The following is a 16,621-nucleotide window of genomic DNA, read 5'->3' as shown; positions in this document are numbered from 1 at the left end:
TACAAACTCTTTACAGGCAGTCCCAGATTTGAACCCTAGTTGCTAGCTTTGTGATAACTGCAACACTAACCATGCCATCCAGGTATATGGACAGGAAAGGTTTAGACAAATGTGGACTATCTTGGTCAGAATGGACAAATTTGGTCAAAGGGCCTGTTTCCGTGCTGTAGAACTCTTTGACCCTCAACTTAGTGTCAAGACACAAGAGACTATAGATGCTGGAATTTGGAGCATAAAGCAAAGTGTTGGTGGAATTCCCTGGGTCAGGCAGCTTGTGGGAGTGGAGAGTTGATCTTTTGGGTTGAGACTCTGGAGAGAGTGCAGAGGTGGTTTACTAGGATGTTGCCTGGACTTCATGAACTGAGTTAAACAGGTTAGGACTTTATTCCCTGGAGCGTAGAAGAACAAGGGGCGAGTTGATAGATGAATTTAAAATTATGAGGGGGTCAGACAGAGTAAATTTAGATAGGCTTTTTCCATTGAGTGTAGGTGAGATATAAACCAGAGGACATGGGTTAAGGATGAAAGGGAAAAAGTTTAGGGGGAACTTCTTCACACAGAATGGTGGGAGTGTGGAACAAGCTTTCAGCTGAAGTGCAAATATGGGCTCAATTTTAACATTTAAGAAGAATTTGGAGAGGTACATGGATTGGAGAAGTATGGAGGGCTATGGGCTGGGTGCAAGTGAGTGACTCTAGGAAAAAAAAAGTTTTTTTCCGACAAGGGCCGAGGTGGCCTGTTTCTGTGCTATAATTGTTCTGTGGTTCTACATCTGAAATGAGAGTGCAGAGAGGAGATAGCTAGTATAAAGAGCTGAGGGAGGGGAGGGGGGAAAGGTGAGACAGGAGGTGGCAAGTAATAGGTAGATCCGGTTGAGGAGTTGACGGCAGGTGGTGGAGGGAAGGGCGGGGTTTTTGTCAGTCAGCAGGTGATGTGAAGAAACAAAAGGCAACAAATTATGGAATCTGATAAGAAAGGTGTTGAATGGAACCATAACCTCATCCTTTACAGTCCACTCCATCATCTTCCCAACCAATGACGTCAGGCTAACCAGCCTTTAATTGCTTTCTGCTGTCTCAGTCCCTTCTTGATCAGTGGGGTGACACTTGCAATTTTCCAGTTCTCTGGGACCATGCCAGAATATTTTGTTTCCTGAAAGAATGTTACCAATGCCTCTCCCATTTCTTGCTACTTCTTTCAGAACCCAAGGGTGCAATCCATCTGGTCATGGAGACTTATTCACCCTTAGACGATTCAGCTTTCTGAGCACCTCCCTTGAAATTGTAACTGCATTCACTTCCCTTCCCTGATACCTTTCAACATCTGGTTCACTACTTGTTTCTTCCACAGTGAAAACTGATGCAAAATACTTATTTAGTTCCTCTGCCATCTCCTTGTCTCTGATGTCATTTTCTGGTGCTACTATATCTACTCATGCAGCTTTTACTTTATATACTTGGAGGCATTTTGTATTGTCTTTGACATTATTTGCTAGCCTCCTTTCATAATTCATCCTTTCCCTCCTTGAGTTTTTTGGTGACCTTTTGTAAGTTTATAAAAACTTCCCAATCCTTTATCTTCCAAATAATTTTTTGCTTCATTGTATGCCCTCTCTTTTGCTTTTGTTGACTCTGACTGCCCTTGTCAGCCACAGTTGTGACATTTTTCCATTTGAATATTTCCTCTTTTTTGTTGTGTATTTATCCTCCACCTTCTCCATTTCTTGCAGAAACTCCATCGATTGGTGCTCTGCTGTCATGCCTTTTAATGCCTCCTTTCAATCTACTTTGACCAGTGTAATTTCATTCTTTACTGTCATACATCTAACTAGTTCCTTCTTGTGAAATCTCAAATTGAACTTCATATTGTGATCACTTGCCCCCTCAGGGTTGATTTACTTTAAACTCTTTAATCACTTCTGCTACATTACACAACACCCAATCCGGTACAGCCGATCCCTTCGTGGGCTCATCAACAAATTGCTCCAAAAAGTCATCTTGTAGTCTTTCTATAAAATCTTTCTCTTGAGATCCAGTCCCAAACTGATTTTCCCAATCTAGCTGAGTGAAATGTGAAAGGCTTCAGAGGTTGTGATTGTAATAAAACACACAGAAATGCTAGGGGAACTCAGCCAATCTTGCAGTGTCTATAGGAGGTAAAGATCTATTACTGACGTTTCAGCACTGAGCTCTTCTTCAAGGAATAAGCAAAGAACACAAAGGTGTCAGTCAAAATAAAGACAAGGCTGGCTGGGGGAGGAGTCCAGGCCAACAAAAGGTGTTAATTGGATATGATAGGAGAGGTGAGAATTGATTTTTGGCTCTGTAAATGGAAATGCATGGAAAGGGGGAGAGACATAGCTGAGGGAAAGGTGAAGGGGTGGGGGATGGGGGGGAGAGGGTTTAACATAAGCCGGAGAAGTTGATGTTAATGCCATCTGGTTGCATGTCCATGTTGCGTGTTAAAATCCCAAATGAGTACCATAACATTGTCTTCTGACACACCTTTTCTATCTGCTGTTGCAATTGTTCACATCCCAGCTTCTGTTTTGAGGTCTGTATATAACAACCAACAGTGTCTTTTAACCCTTTCCATTTTTTAACTCAACCTACAATGATTCCATATCTTCTGATCCTTTGTAACCTCTTTATAAAGATTTAATGTTATTCCTTCCCAACAGAGCCATACCACCCCCTCTGTTCATTGTTCATCCTTGGACATTCATTCCCAATGATATTAATCCTTTAACCATGGCATACGTGATGGCCACAGCATCATACCTGCCAATCTGTAACTACTACAAGGTCATCGATTTCATTTCTTCTGCTGCAAGCATTTAAAAACAAAACCTTTAGTCCCTTATTTGTTGCATTTAACCTTGTGTCCCTGTTGCAATGTAACACATCTCCATGACTGCCCTACCAGCTGTCCTTACTAGTGTACCAGCCACCTCTTCTGCTTCCCACATCCCTGCAAATCCAATTCAAACCCCTTCTCAACAGCATTGTCAAACCTTCCTGCCAGGGTATTGGTTCCCCTCAAATTTAGAAGCATCCTTGTTCCACTTGTACAGGCCACCCCTTCCCCAGAAAATGTTGCAATGATCCAAGAACTTGAAAGCCTGGACTATCTCTTCAGTCACACTATTTTCCTTTTCTGACGTTCCCTAGCTCATGGCACCAGGAGTAATCCAGAGATTACTCTTCATCCGCTTTCCCAGTCCCTAAACTTTTCAGGACCTCAGTCCTAATCCTGTCAATGTCATTACTACCAATAAGTTCCTCGACCTCTGGCTGATCACCCTTCCCCTTAAAAATATTCTGCTTCTGCTCAGAGACATCCTGGATTTGAGCACCCTGGAAGCCGCACACTATCCTAGATTCTCTGTTGTGGCAGCAGAATCTCCCTGACAATAAAGTATAATATGACCATTGGTCTACTTGACTTCAGCCTTACCTTCTGAGGCTCAGAGCTGACTATGGTGCCATTGGTCTAGATGCTGCTGCCTGGCCCAGATAGTTCATCCCCACCCACCCCCAGCTGTATCCAAAGATTGCTGAGGGGAATGGCCACAGGGGCGCCCTGCACAGCTTGCCTGTCCTCATTCCCTCTCCTGACTGTTACCCGGGTACCTTCCTCTTGCTTCCTAGGTGTAATTGCTTCCCTGTAGCTCCTGTCTATCACCCCCTCAGCCTCCTGAATGATCTGGAATTCATCCAGCTCCAGCTCCTTAACACAGTCTGTAAGGAGCTGCAGTTGGACGCACTTCTCACAGATAAATCATCAGGGATAGTGCTGGCTTCCCTGACTATCCATATTCTCCAAGAGGAGAATATTTCCACTGTCTATTAAAGAGCAAAGTGAGAAAAATCTGTCATTCCCTAGATTAATTTCCTGCATCTTCTCTTCAGCCTCTGCTCACCGAAGCTTTGAGAATCAAATCCTCAAAGTCCCACTCCTGCACTGAGACACTTCTCCTCACAAACCAAATCCTCAGATCCACTCCTGTACTGAGCCTCTCAATCTCATGAACCAAAGTCCCACTCCTGCATTGAGCCACTCACACAATGGTTGTTCTGCTTGAGCTTCCCTTCTTTTTATTTGCTACAGCTAATTGGCCAATAGAGAGTTTGAAATGAGTACCTGCTTTTTAAAGGTTTCTTTGTTTCTGTTACGACCATTCTTTCAATTCCTGGCAGGAATTTTAAAAAAACACCCTACCTCTGGCACTGCTTTTTAAAGACTTCTGCACCTATCTAACAGCCCTTTCTCGCAGTCCCCGATGGGAATGAAAGGAGCACCGACCTCGTCCACTGATTTTTAAAGGCTTCTCCGCTCCTGTTACATCCCCCTCTTGTAAACCCTGATGGGAATGAAAAGACAATTGGAATATTGTGTTCATTTCTAGTTGCCTCATTACAGGAAGGATGGGGTGGCTACAGAAAGAGGGTAGAGAAGATTTATCTGGATGTTGCTTGATTTGGAGAATGTGTCTTATAAGGCAAGGGCTTTTCCTTTGGAGTGCCAGGTGACTTCATAGAGGTCTACAAGATTATGAGAGGCATAGGTAGGGTAGCCAGCACAGTTTTTCCGTGATGAGAATAGCAAACACCAGAAGGGAGGAAAGTTCAGGGGAAATGTCAGGGGTATTTTTTTTCCATCGAATAATGGGTGCTTGGAATACACTGTCAGAGGTGGTGGTGGAGGCTAGTACAATAGGGACAATTAAAAGCCTCTTAGACAGGCAGATGGATGCAAGAAAACTGGAGGGTTATGGGGGAGAGGTAGAAGATGGGGTTGAGATTGTTGAGTTGGTTGGCACAGCATTGTGGGGCCAAGGGCCCATGCTCTACTGTTCAATATTCTAGATAGAAAGATGGAATAAGTAGGGGAGTGGAAAAATCTATGTGATGGGGCTTTTGGAAAGAAAGGAGTGTGTGATAGGATCTGGGTGGATCAGGAGAGAAAAAGAAGAAATAGAGGAGGAGCACATTACCTGAAATCGGAAAATCTAGTGTTTGAGCTGTCAGGTTGCAGACTACCCCGGCAGAATGAGGTGGTGTTCCTCTTGTTTTGGGACTCGCCCCAGCGGTGGAGGAGGACAAGACAGACAACTTGAAACGAAGATGGGAGTTGTAATACCTTGCTTCAAATTCACAATAAATAGCTGGATGGAATGCAAGACTCAGAAAGTCTTGCTGCAGCTGTATGGAGTCAGCACAGTGATTTCTTCAGTTCTGGTCTCATTTAGGGAATGATTTGCTTGCATTGGCAAAGATTCCTCACCACATTTTGTGAAAAGGGGTTGTCAAATGATTGAGGAAACTGAATTTGTAATTGTGGAGCTTAGAAGAGTGAAAAATCTCATGAAAATGCAAGGTTCTGAGGTAGCATGGCAAGGTTGATGATCTGAGGATGTGGGTTAGACTGTAGGTGCTTTTAAGCTGCAGCACCCAGGTAGCCCTCCTGGGACCCAGGTGCGATTAGTGGAGCAAAGGTGCCTCTATCACCTTTTAAGTTGAGGTGGGATAGCCCCAGAAAATCGCCAACCTGGCGATTTAAGGGGGATCCCACCCCCGTGATGACGCGGTAAGTGACGCATCACGCAAACTAGTCTCCCCCATCCTCCCCACCAGCTGTCAGTCTCCCTCCTACTGTCAGTCGCGCTCCCCCCAAACCCGGGGTAGCTGGCTCCCCCACGGCCCCTGATGCTTTTCCCGCTGATCATGGCAACCCCCCACCCTTCTGTAACATCGACCTCTCCCTCCCATGGCAGCAACCTCACTCCCCCCAATTGTGGCCCACGTCTCCACCCCTCCACCCCAGTCCCTGCAGAGACCCCTCTCTCCCCCGATCACTGCAGACACTTCAGCTGTGGTTTGCCTGTGACGCCAGCGTGTAAGCACTGACGTCACAGGAGTAACTGGGTTGGACAATTTCCTGTTCAAGCTGCCGGTGGACGAGTCCTGGGTAAATTTAACTCTGAAGTAGGGCAGGGACCAGGTTGATCTTGGAGCCTACTGATTGGGTTGGACCCTTTCAAGTTGCCTTGTGAATGGGGCGCTAACCGAGCAAATTGCCGGTTAGCGCCGCATCTTACAAGGAAGCTTGAAAGCACCCAAGGGGACATGTTCTCAGATCAGGTGTCAACCAAAAGGCAGGTGAGGAGGAAGTTCTTCTTGTGAATATTTGGAATCTTGCATTCTGGCGAATTGTGGCTGCTGAGTCGTTCACTATTTTTGGAACACTGGCATTGGGATCTGATGTAAATCAGGCAGGAAGATAGAATTGAGGACAAAGTTCAAATGAGCATGGGTTTATTGAGCGGGGGGGGGGTGCAGGCTTAATGGATATTATGGCACCTTCCATTTCTTGTGTTCTTAAGCATGAATAATGAGCTGTAACACATTTTTCACAGCAAACTGTGGCTATTGATTTTATTGTATCATCTATCTTTTTACAAATTGGTAGAAAAAAATGGGAATTTGAGTATAGCTGTCCCTTGGAGTGATGTAATTATTTGGTACTAAAATTTCCTACCTTATTTTTTACAGGATAGAGTTGATGCAGGATTACCCACTGCTGTTGTAAGTACAGTATCCACGATCATTCATTTCTCCTTCACTGAATGGATTAACTAACGTGTGCTACAATTTTCAATTTGCCTTTGTAAATAGGATGAAGGTTGCTAAGAGGAGAGTTGATAATTTAATCAACAATGGATCTCTTCATGATAAATGAGTAAAAATCCTGTGGCACATGGGATTAGCCTGGGTACTTTTCCATCTGGCACTGAAATAATGTGACAAATTGTTGCCCTTTGTTATATGATTCTTAGTTATTGTTCTTTGTCAGACGTCTATGAAGTGCTCTTTGGAATAACGTTGATTTCTCCAATGCCCAAGATGATCAAGGTCATCGTCACATCTCCTGTTTCTGTTCTCATCCTGTTGAAGGTTTCTGACCAGAAACTTAGCAGTTCCATCCCCACACCACCCAGCATTGATGCTGCCCGACCCACTGAATTGTTCCAGCACTTTGTTTCAGCTCCAGATCCTCAGCATCTGCAGTTTATAGTCTCCTATGCCTTCTTCCCCACCCCCCCCCACCCATCCTCTTTCACCCAATAAAAGATGCACCATTTGAATTTCAGACGAAAGACACTTATTTCTGCTGCTTCTCTCAAAATTAGACCCATGTCTGAATTTTGTCAATGATAGGAAATGATGTCCCTTGGTCATAGTATTCTGATTTTAGTTTCATGCTTTTAGTTGGAAATAGGTGCACAAGATTCAAGTGGTAATGGAGACACTTGATTTTATCCTCTCGGCCTTGGAATTTTTGGCTCTTTTTAAACAGTATTTAAAAAAAAAAAAATTAGTTGCCCAGCAAGGAACAAGGGGCAACTCAGAAGTGGGGGGGGGGGGAAACACTTGGGGTTAAGGGAATTTTAGATGTGAGAATGGTTGAAAAATTTTATGTTTTAGAAGTGTTGTCATACAGTGCGTTCAAAAAAAGAAAACTGAGAAATGGAAATGGGGAAAAGGGGAAAGGTAGTGGTGAGGAAGCAGAAATGAGATGTAAACAAAGTATGAAATGGCCATGTTGAACTATATAACTATAAATATTAATGGAATACATAACAAAATCAAAAGAAAGAGGCTATTAAATTTACTGAAAAAAGAATGATATAGTATTCGTGCAGGAAATGCATCTAACTGAAGTGGAACACAAGAAATTAAGGAGAGACTGGGTAGGGCATGTAATAGCAGCATCATATAACTCAAAAGCCAGAAGTGTAGCTATATTAATCAATAAAAATGTACCAATCAAAATAGAGGAGGAAATAATAGATCCAGCAGAGAGGTATGTAATGATAAAGTGTCAGATATATTCAGAATTTTGGAATTTGCTCAATATATATGCACCTAATGAAGAAGATCAAAAGTTTATGCAAGATATCTTTTGGAAGATTGTAGATACGCAGGGGAATATATTGATAGGAGGGGACTTGAACCTTAATTTGGATTCAAAGATGGATAAAACTGGACAAAAGACTAGCAGAAAGAACAAAGTAGCCAAATTTTTGGTTAAATCAATGTAGGAAATGCAACTTTTGGATATATGGAGGAGATAACACTCAAAGGAGAAGGAATACACATATTATTCGAGTAGACATAAAACATACTCAAGGATTGACCTGTTCCTGTTGTTAGCCCATATCCAAGGGAGAGTTAGGAAAACGGAATATAAAGCTAGATTGTTATCGGATCACTCACCCCTGTTATTAGCAATAGAGCTGGAGGACATCCCACCAAGAACGTGTAGATGGAGATTAAACTCCATGCTACTTAAAAGACAGGATTTTAGAGAATTCATTGAGCACCAAATTAAAATGTACTTGGAAATAAATACAAAATCAGTGAAAGATTTGTATTATGGGATGCAATGAAAGCCTTCATCAGAGGGCAGATAATAAGTTATGTAACTAAGATGAAGAAGGACTACAATCGGGAAATAGAACAGCTGGAAATAAGCTGTAAACCCAAACAAAAGTGGGAACAAGATCTAAACATAAAGATAAAAAATGAAAAATGGGAAAAGCTATGCTCCGTAACTATGAGAAATACAATAAACATGAGGTTACGCATGATACAATATAATTGGTTACACAGGCTATATATCGCGCCCCAAAAGTTAAACAAATGGGACCCAACAGTATCAGATAGATGTTTTCGCTGTAAGAAGGAAACAGGAACAACAGTACATGCAATTTGGGCATGTGAGAAAGTGGAAAAGTTTTGGGAAGATCTAAACCAGGTATTAAATAAAATCACAAAGCAACATACCAAAAAATCCAGAGATCTTTCTTCTAAGTAATATAAGAAGTAAAGAATTAGGCCTCAAATTGGATGAAGCACAAAAAAGATTTATTATGATAGCCTTAGCTGTAGCTAAAAAATGTATAATGTCAACCTGGAAACCAGAAGAGAGCCTGAGATTACAGCAATGGTACATAGAAATGAATAAATGTATTCCTTTGGAAAAAATAAGATATAATTTAAAAAAATAACGTCACAGTATTCGAACAAATTTGGGAACCGTACATGGAACACAACAGAGAGGGCCTACCGTGGACCTCCACCCCCTAAAATGACAGAATGAGAAGAAGACAAAATGAACTGACCCAGTGTGTAAAAGTCGATGACACAATTTTCTTATTTTCATTGTGTGATGACATTGCTTAATGGGTTTATTGTATTGTATATGTTGAACGTTTAGTGGGTAGGGAGGGGGCTGGAAGGGAGGGGGTAAAAGGGGAGAAAATGACACTGTGTATATTCAAGAGGGAAATGTTTGTGTGTATTTTGGTTAATATGGTTCATAGTGTGAAAAATAAAAAAATTTAAACACTGCCCTGCAAAGAGTGCATTCACTAAAAACCTTACAGACAGTGGAGAGAAGGAGATAAAAACTTGCTTTTGTCTGAATATTGTTTAAACAAAGAGGGAAAGAAAGCTACTGCCAAGAAATAACATTTTTAATGCTAGCATTGTGTATAATATCAAATCCCATATCTAATCCTTGTTTCAAAAAAATTCTAAATAGAGAAACAAAAAAGAAGCAGGCTTTTCAGCCCACCATGTTTGCACTGGCCATTACGAATTGAGTAATCCCATGTGCACATCCTCTACATTTTTATTCACTGCATGCTCACGCTTATGTCTAAACGCCTCTTAACCTTTGCCAGTATATCTGCTTCCACCACATCCCAAAGCAATGCGTTCAAGCACCCATCACTCACTTTTTAAAAAAAAACTTGTCTCTTAAATCTCCTTTAACTCCACCCCTCTACTTCCTGCTTTAAAGACATAACCTCAAGTATTTGATATTTTTACCCTGGGAAATTTTTATCTGGGCGGCACAGTTAATATAGTGTTTATTACAACGCTATCGAGCTCTCACGATTTGGGTTCGAATCTGTTGCTGTCTGGAAGGAGTCTGTATGTTCTCGCAGTGACCTATGTAGGTTTTCTCTGTGTGCTCTCGTTTCCTCCCATTCCCCAAAATGTATGGGGGTTGATTAGGTTAATTGGGTATAAATGGGCAGCACGGGTTTCATGTTCTGCATTGTTAAATTATTTTACAAATTAAAAGATTCCTGTGATCTCCCTTCTAATGACACTCATAATTTTATAGACATCAAGTATCCCTCAGCCTCTATTCTAATTAAACAGCCAGGTTTGTCCAACCTTTACAGCTAGCTGATATCTCTAATCCATGCAACATTTTGGTGAACCTCTTCTGCACCTTCTCAGAAGTCTCCTGTTATGTGGCGACCAGAACTACGCACAATACTAACTTGGTTGAACATATAAAACGGGACTTGCATGGTTCCAAATGGGACCAGACCAGAGAGTAGGCAGCTCCTGAAAATTTGCCACTTCTGGATCTGAGAGAAGCCTGGAGGAGGTGGTGACCTCTTAAAGGCACACTCCCCATCATAGCCACCCGTGATGGAAGAGGGAGATGTAGTGCATTCTTGTCAGTTAGATGGATGTCAGGAGGGAAATCCTGGTGTGGTGTTCAGACATGCTTAGAAATCTGAGGAACCAGCTCTAATGTCCAGATGTGAGAATCTCCACTAGAACAAGGCAGAAAAAAATTTGATGATAGTACAAGAAATATCGAGATCACTTCACCTTACAATATGCAGCTATTTCAATTGGATCAGTAGTTGATTCAAGATTTTTTTATTGGGATGTAATAAAACAAATGTAAGATTACATGAAATTGCCTTTAATCTGTTACAAGACAGACAAAGATTCACCATCAGCAGAAATTGCCCGGCGCCCCTTACAGAGAGAGAAAGAGAAGCAAAAGAGAGTCCCTTCAGAGTCACTGAGTGTCTGTGGATTTGCCGCCAATGATACTGCAGCCACACAGACTTTAGTCCAAACCATTGGCAACCTGAGCTCCAGATCCAAACCTCTGACGCATTCAGGAAACCTTCATTGTGTTATGCTCGGTGCAGGTGGTTTGGTAAAGCAGTGGGTTACGAATTGAATGGGCAACTAAAGCGGCATCATCTGCAAAGAGTAGTTCACGGACAAGTTTCTCTTGTGTCTTGGTGTGAGCTTGCAGGCGCCTCAGATTGAAGAGACTGCCATCCGTGCGGTACCGGATGTAAACAGCGTCTTCATTGTTGGGGTCTTTCATGGCTTGGTTCAGCATCATGCTGAAGAAGATTGAAAAGAGGGTTGGTGCGAGAACACAGCCTTGCTTCACGCCATTGTTAATGGAGAAGGGTTCAGAGAGCTCATTGCTGTATCTGACCCGACCTTGTTGGTTTTCGTGCAGTTGGATAATCATGTTGAGGAACTTTGGGGGACATCCGATGCGCTCTAGTATTTGCCAAAGCCCTTTCCTGCTCACGGTGTCGAAGGCTTTGGTGAGGTCAACAAAGGTGATGTAGAGTCCTTTGTTTTGTTCTCTGCACTTTTCTTGGAGCTGTCTGAGGGCAAAGACCATGTCAGTGGTTCCTCTGTTTGCGCGAAAGCCGCACTGTGATTCTGGGAGAATATTCTCGGCGACACTAGGTATTATTCTATTTAGTAGAATCCTAGCGAAGATTTTGCCTGCAATGGAGAGCAACGTGATTCCCCTGTAGTTTGAGCAGTCTGATTTCTCGCCTTTGTTTTTGTACAGGGTGATGATGGTGGCATCACGAAGATCCTGAGGCAGTTTACCTTGGTCCCAACAAAGCTTGAAAAACTCATGCAGTTTTTTGCAGATGATGCCGCTTTAGTTGCCCATTCAGAGCCAGCTCTTCAGCGCTTGACGTCCTGCTTTGCGGAAACTGCCAAAATGTTTGGCCTGGAAGTCAGCCTGAAGAAAACTGAGGTCCTCCATCAGCCAGCTCCCCACCATGACTACCAGCCCCCCCACATCTCCATCAGGCACACAAAACTCAAAACGGTCAACCAGTTTACCTATCTCGGCTGCACCATTTCATCAGATGCAAGGATCGACAATGAGATAGACAATAGACTCGCCAAGGCAAATAGCGCCTTTGGAAGACTACACAAAAGAGTCTGGAAAAACAACCAACTGAAAAACCTCACAAAGATAAGCGTATACAGAGCCGTTGTCATACCCACACTCCTGTTCGGCTCCGAATCATGGGTCCTCTACCGGCACCACCTACGGCTCCTAGAACGCTTCCACCAGCGTTGTCTCCGCTCCATCCTCAACATCCATTGGAGCGCTCACACCCCTAACGTCGAGGTACTCGAGATGGCAGAGGTCGACAGCATCGAGTCCACGCTGCTGAAGATCCAGCTGCGCTGGATGGGTCACATCTCCAGAATGGAGGACCATCGCCTTCCCAAGATCGTATTATATGGCGAGCTCTCCACTGGCCACTGTGACAGAGGTGCACCAAAGAAAAGGTACAAGGACTGCCTAAAGAAATCTCTTGGTGCCTGCCACATTGACCACCGCCAGTGGGCTGATAACGCCTCAAACCGTGCATCTTGGCGCCTCACAGTTTGGCGGGCAGCAGCCTCCTTTGAAGAAGACCGCAGAGCCCACCTCACTGACAAAAGGCAAAGGAGGAAAAACCCAACACCCAACCCCAACCAACCAATTTTCCCTTGCAACCGCTGCAATCGTGTCTGCCTGTCCCGCATCGGACTGGTCAGCCACAAACGAGCCTGCAGCTGACGTGGACTTTTTACCCCCTCCATAAATCTTCGTCCGCGAAGCCAAGCCAAAGTAGTAGGGTTACGAATTATCCCTCTTGACTGATTACTGATGATTAAGGCTATTTAATATAATTGGTTGCTTGAGAGCCATAAATAATCAACACCCAGAGAAGTGGAGGAACTCAGCAGTTCAGGCAGTATCCATGGAAAGAATGTGTTGTAAACCATTCATCAGGAATAACAAGAACTGGGTAGACACTCAAAGAAAGGTGGTAGAGGAGCACAGGCTGGCAGGTTATAGGTAAATGCAAGTGGGAGGGGGAAGAAAAGAAAGAAGCTAAGAGGTGATGGGAGAAAGGGCAGAGGGCTGAGAAAGGTGCACTCAGATGGGAAAGAAGGGAAGGGACTAGGGGTTGCAGGAAGGAAGGTATAGGTGTCTAGTATGTAAAGAGTATGGGAGGGAAAAGAGAAAGATGATTGGGATGAAAATAAAACAAGGGAAAAGCTGGATGGGGAGTGGGGCGCAGTGGGAAGGGGTTACTGGAAATTAAATAAGTTGATATTGATGCCATCTGGTTGGAAACTGCCAAATTGGAATCCAATTTACGTATGGCCTCAATCTGGCAGTACAAGTCCATGGGCAGACATATTGATGTGGGAATGAAAAGTGCAATTAAAGTTACATTAATCAGTTGGCTTCTTCTGAAGAGTATTTATCAGGAACTCTCTTGTTGCCTGTGTCAGCAATTTATGTGGCTTTCATTGAGTCCTTTCTCCCTGCAGCAATTGCTGTCCAGGGAGAACAAAAGACCATAAGATAGAGGAGCAGGAATGGGCCATTCAGACTGTGGAGTCCACTCCGCCATTCAGACTGTGGAGTCCACTCCGCCATTCAGACTGTGGAGTCCACTCCGCCATTCAGACTGTGGAGTCCACTCCGCCATTCAGACTGTCGAGTCCACTCCGCCATTCAGACTGTCGAGTCCACTCCGCCATTCAGACTGTCGAGTCCACTCCGCCATTCAGACTGTCGAGTCTACTCTGCCATTCCATCATGAGCTAATCCATTCTCCCACTCAGCCCCTCTCCCCTGCCTTTTCCCCATAACCTTTGATGCCCTGACTATTCAGCTAGTCTCTGCCTTAAATGCACTCAATGACCTGGCATCCACAGCTGCGAGTAGAAACAGATTCCAGATTCATCACTCTCTGGCAAAATAAAGGCCTCTGCCTCTCCCTTTTAAATGGGCTCCCTTCACTCTGAAGTTGTGCCCTTTTATCCTTCCCCACCAGAGGAAACAACTTTGCCACATCTACTCTGAATAGGCCTTTCAACATTGAAATTGCTACTATGAGGACCCCTCATTCATCTGAACTCCAAGGAATATTGTCCAAGAGTCATCAAACGTTCCTTACATGCGAATACCTTAATTCCAGAAATCATTCTTTTGAACATTCTCTGAACTTGCCAATGCCAACACATCTTTTCTTAAATAAGGTGCCTAAACGTGTACCCTATACTCCAAGTGGGGGCTCACCAGTGCTTTATAAAAACCTCAGTGCTACATCCCTGCTTTTGTATCCTGTTCCTCTAGATATGAATGCCAACATTCCATTCACCTTCTTCATTACCAATTCAGCCTGGAGGTTAAACTTTAGGGTATGCTGCACAAGAACTCTCAAGTCCCTTTGCACCTCTGAATTTTGAATTTTTACCCCATCCCAATATTAACCTGCCCTTTTATTCCTTCTCCCAAATTGCAAGACCGTACATTTTCCGACATTGTATTTCATTTGCCCCTTCATTTGCCATTGCCAAATCCAAACACTCAAGATGTCAATTCATCCCTGAAATAAAGATGAAGCTGTCTCCATCAAAATGCAAGTGACCTCTCTGATGCAACATTGAGCAGCAAGTTGCATTAAGGCAGAGATTTGTGGTGAGTGCTTGGTAAGATCCTGTTGCAAAGAAAGAGAATGAACAGTCCAGGCATGAGAACACAATAACATGTCTTTATGCAGCATTTCTTATATCTCAGATTGGACAGGGATTAAAACCTGAACCTGTTCATGCATTGTTTGTGGAGAAGTTCAGGGAAGATGCAGTAACAGTGGGAGCAGATAAGCTTCAGACAAAGGCCTTTATTTTGCCAGAGAGTGATGAATCTGGAATCTGTTTCTTCTGGCAGCTGTGGACGCCAGGTCATTGAGTGCATTTAAGGCAGAGACTAGCGGAATAGTCAGGGTATCAAAGGTTATGGGGAAAAGGCAGGGGAGAGGGGCTGAGTGGGAGAATGGATTAGCTCATGATGGACTCGACAGTCTGAATGGCAGAGTGGACTCGGCAGTCGGAATGGCGGAGTGGACTCGGCAGTCGGAATGGCGGAGTGGACTCGGCAGTCTGAATGGCGGAGTGGACTCGGCAGTCTGAATGGCGGAGTGGACTCGGCAGTCTGAATGGCGGAGTGGACTCGGCAGTCTGAATGGCGCACTCCTGTTCCTCTATCTTATGGTCTTTTGTCATGTATTTGGAGGACCTGACACCTTTGTCTTCAACGGCCTCTGTAGGAGAGTGCTGCTGGTGGTGTTGCTATCAATGTACTCCAAGAATGTGTACCTTAACAGCGAAATGAGAAAACAGTTAGATTAAGTTTAATCTGTGGATTTGTATTTTAGAACATTACTGCATGGTTACAAGCCCTTTGGCCCAGAATGTTGTGCCAACCTAATATCCCTGCTGCATCAGCACTCCTGGCAAAGTATTCCAGGCATCTGTCACTGTTTTTAAAAAAAAAAACAGACTGCCTTTGATATCCGTCCTAAACTTTCCTCCACTCACATTAAACAGATATGCTCTAGTCTTGACCATTGTTGCCCTGGAAAACAGATGCTGGCTGTCCACCCTGTCAATGCCCCATATAATCTAACTTGCCTCAATTAAGTCTCCTCTCATCCTTTGTTGCTTCAAAGAGAAAAGCCCTTGCTCTGTCAACATTGCTTCAAAAGACTTGGAAGTGAGTTTGAGCAACATGAATTTGTCTCCTAAAGCCAGCTGTGTATCTTTTAAACAACAGAAAATGGAACAAACCATTGTGATGTGCTCTGAGTTACAGCACAAATGCCGTGAATTGAACTCAAAAGTTGCAGCTGATGTTGGTGGGGACATATGTTCACATGATGTGAATAGTGACATGGTTGCATGCATTACTGAAAAAGAGGAACGTGTCGCACAGCTTATAGTCAGACACCTTGTATTACAGAAGGATGTCATTTGCCCCCTTATTTACATCCTTTTATTGTCATGTAATAATGAATAAAAATGTAATGTACATAATATACTTCAACTTTTGTCTGCTGTAAGGGAAACAGAATCACCATGAGCATTATCTGGTGCCTCTATAAATATGAGAAAGAGAAACAAAAGAGAGCCCCTCCAGAGACACTGAGTGTCTGGTGGATTTGCCTCCAGTGCTCCTGCAGCCTCTGCAGCTGCACAGATTTCTGTTTGATCCATCGGCAACTGAAGCTCCAGGTCCTCACCTCCAATATGATAAGGAAGCTTCAGCACCTAAGGCCCTTTGGGAGCCCTTCTTGCCCTCTGCACCCTCTCGAATCCTGGTTCCGATCCCTGGTTTCCATGAGCCAGTCTACAGTAGCCCACAGCATGTGTAGGACCTGCAACTGCAAGTCGGCTGCAGCCTGTGTGAGTTCTTTGTCCGCAAGTCGCCAAAAGCCTGCAGCCAATGTAGGTTCTTCGGCTGTTGAGCCCCTCGCTGGTTGCTGCTACAGTCGCCTTCCCTCTTAGGTCATCTCCCATTCTTCTCCTTTTCAACAGGGGGTGTTCTCCCTGTTTCTGCTGCCTGTCTCTCCACACCGCCACCACCAGCCCCCCCCCCCCCAAAAAAAAGAGTCTGC

At 43.8% G+C, this 16,621-nt stretch overlaps 1 protein-coding gene across 5 annotated transcripts in view; it reads left to right on the top strand.

Annotated features, from left to right (window-relative positions):
• vps8 (VPS8 subunit of CORVET complex) overlaps positions 1 to 16,621 on the top strand; it is a 681,049-nt gene that overhangs the window by 23,417 nt on the left and 641,011 nt on the right. For all 5 annotated transcript variants that reach the window (XM_069934259.1, XM_069934258.1, XM_069934260.1 and 2 more), the window contains exon 5: positions 6,555 to 6,587. In XM_069934259.1, the coding sequence (XP_069790360.1) occupies positions 6,555 to 6,587 (33 nt within the window). The remainder of the gene's footprint in view (positions 1 to 6,554; positions 6,588 to 16,621) is intronic.

This window comes from Narcine bancroftii, chromosome 4 (assembly GCF_036971445.1).
Source record: "Narcine bancroftii isolate sNarBan1 chromosome 4, sNarBan1.hap1, whole genome shotgun sequence".
In the NCBI taxonomy this organism is placed as follows: domain Eukaryota; kingdom Metazoa; phylum Chordata; class Chondrichthyes; order Torpediniformes; family Narcinidae; genus Narcine; species Narcine bancroftii.
Note: the sequence above shows the minus strand (reverse complement) of the source record. Positions and strands in the feature narration are given on the sequence as shown.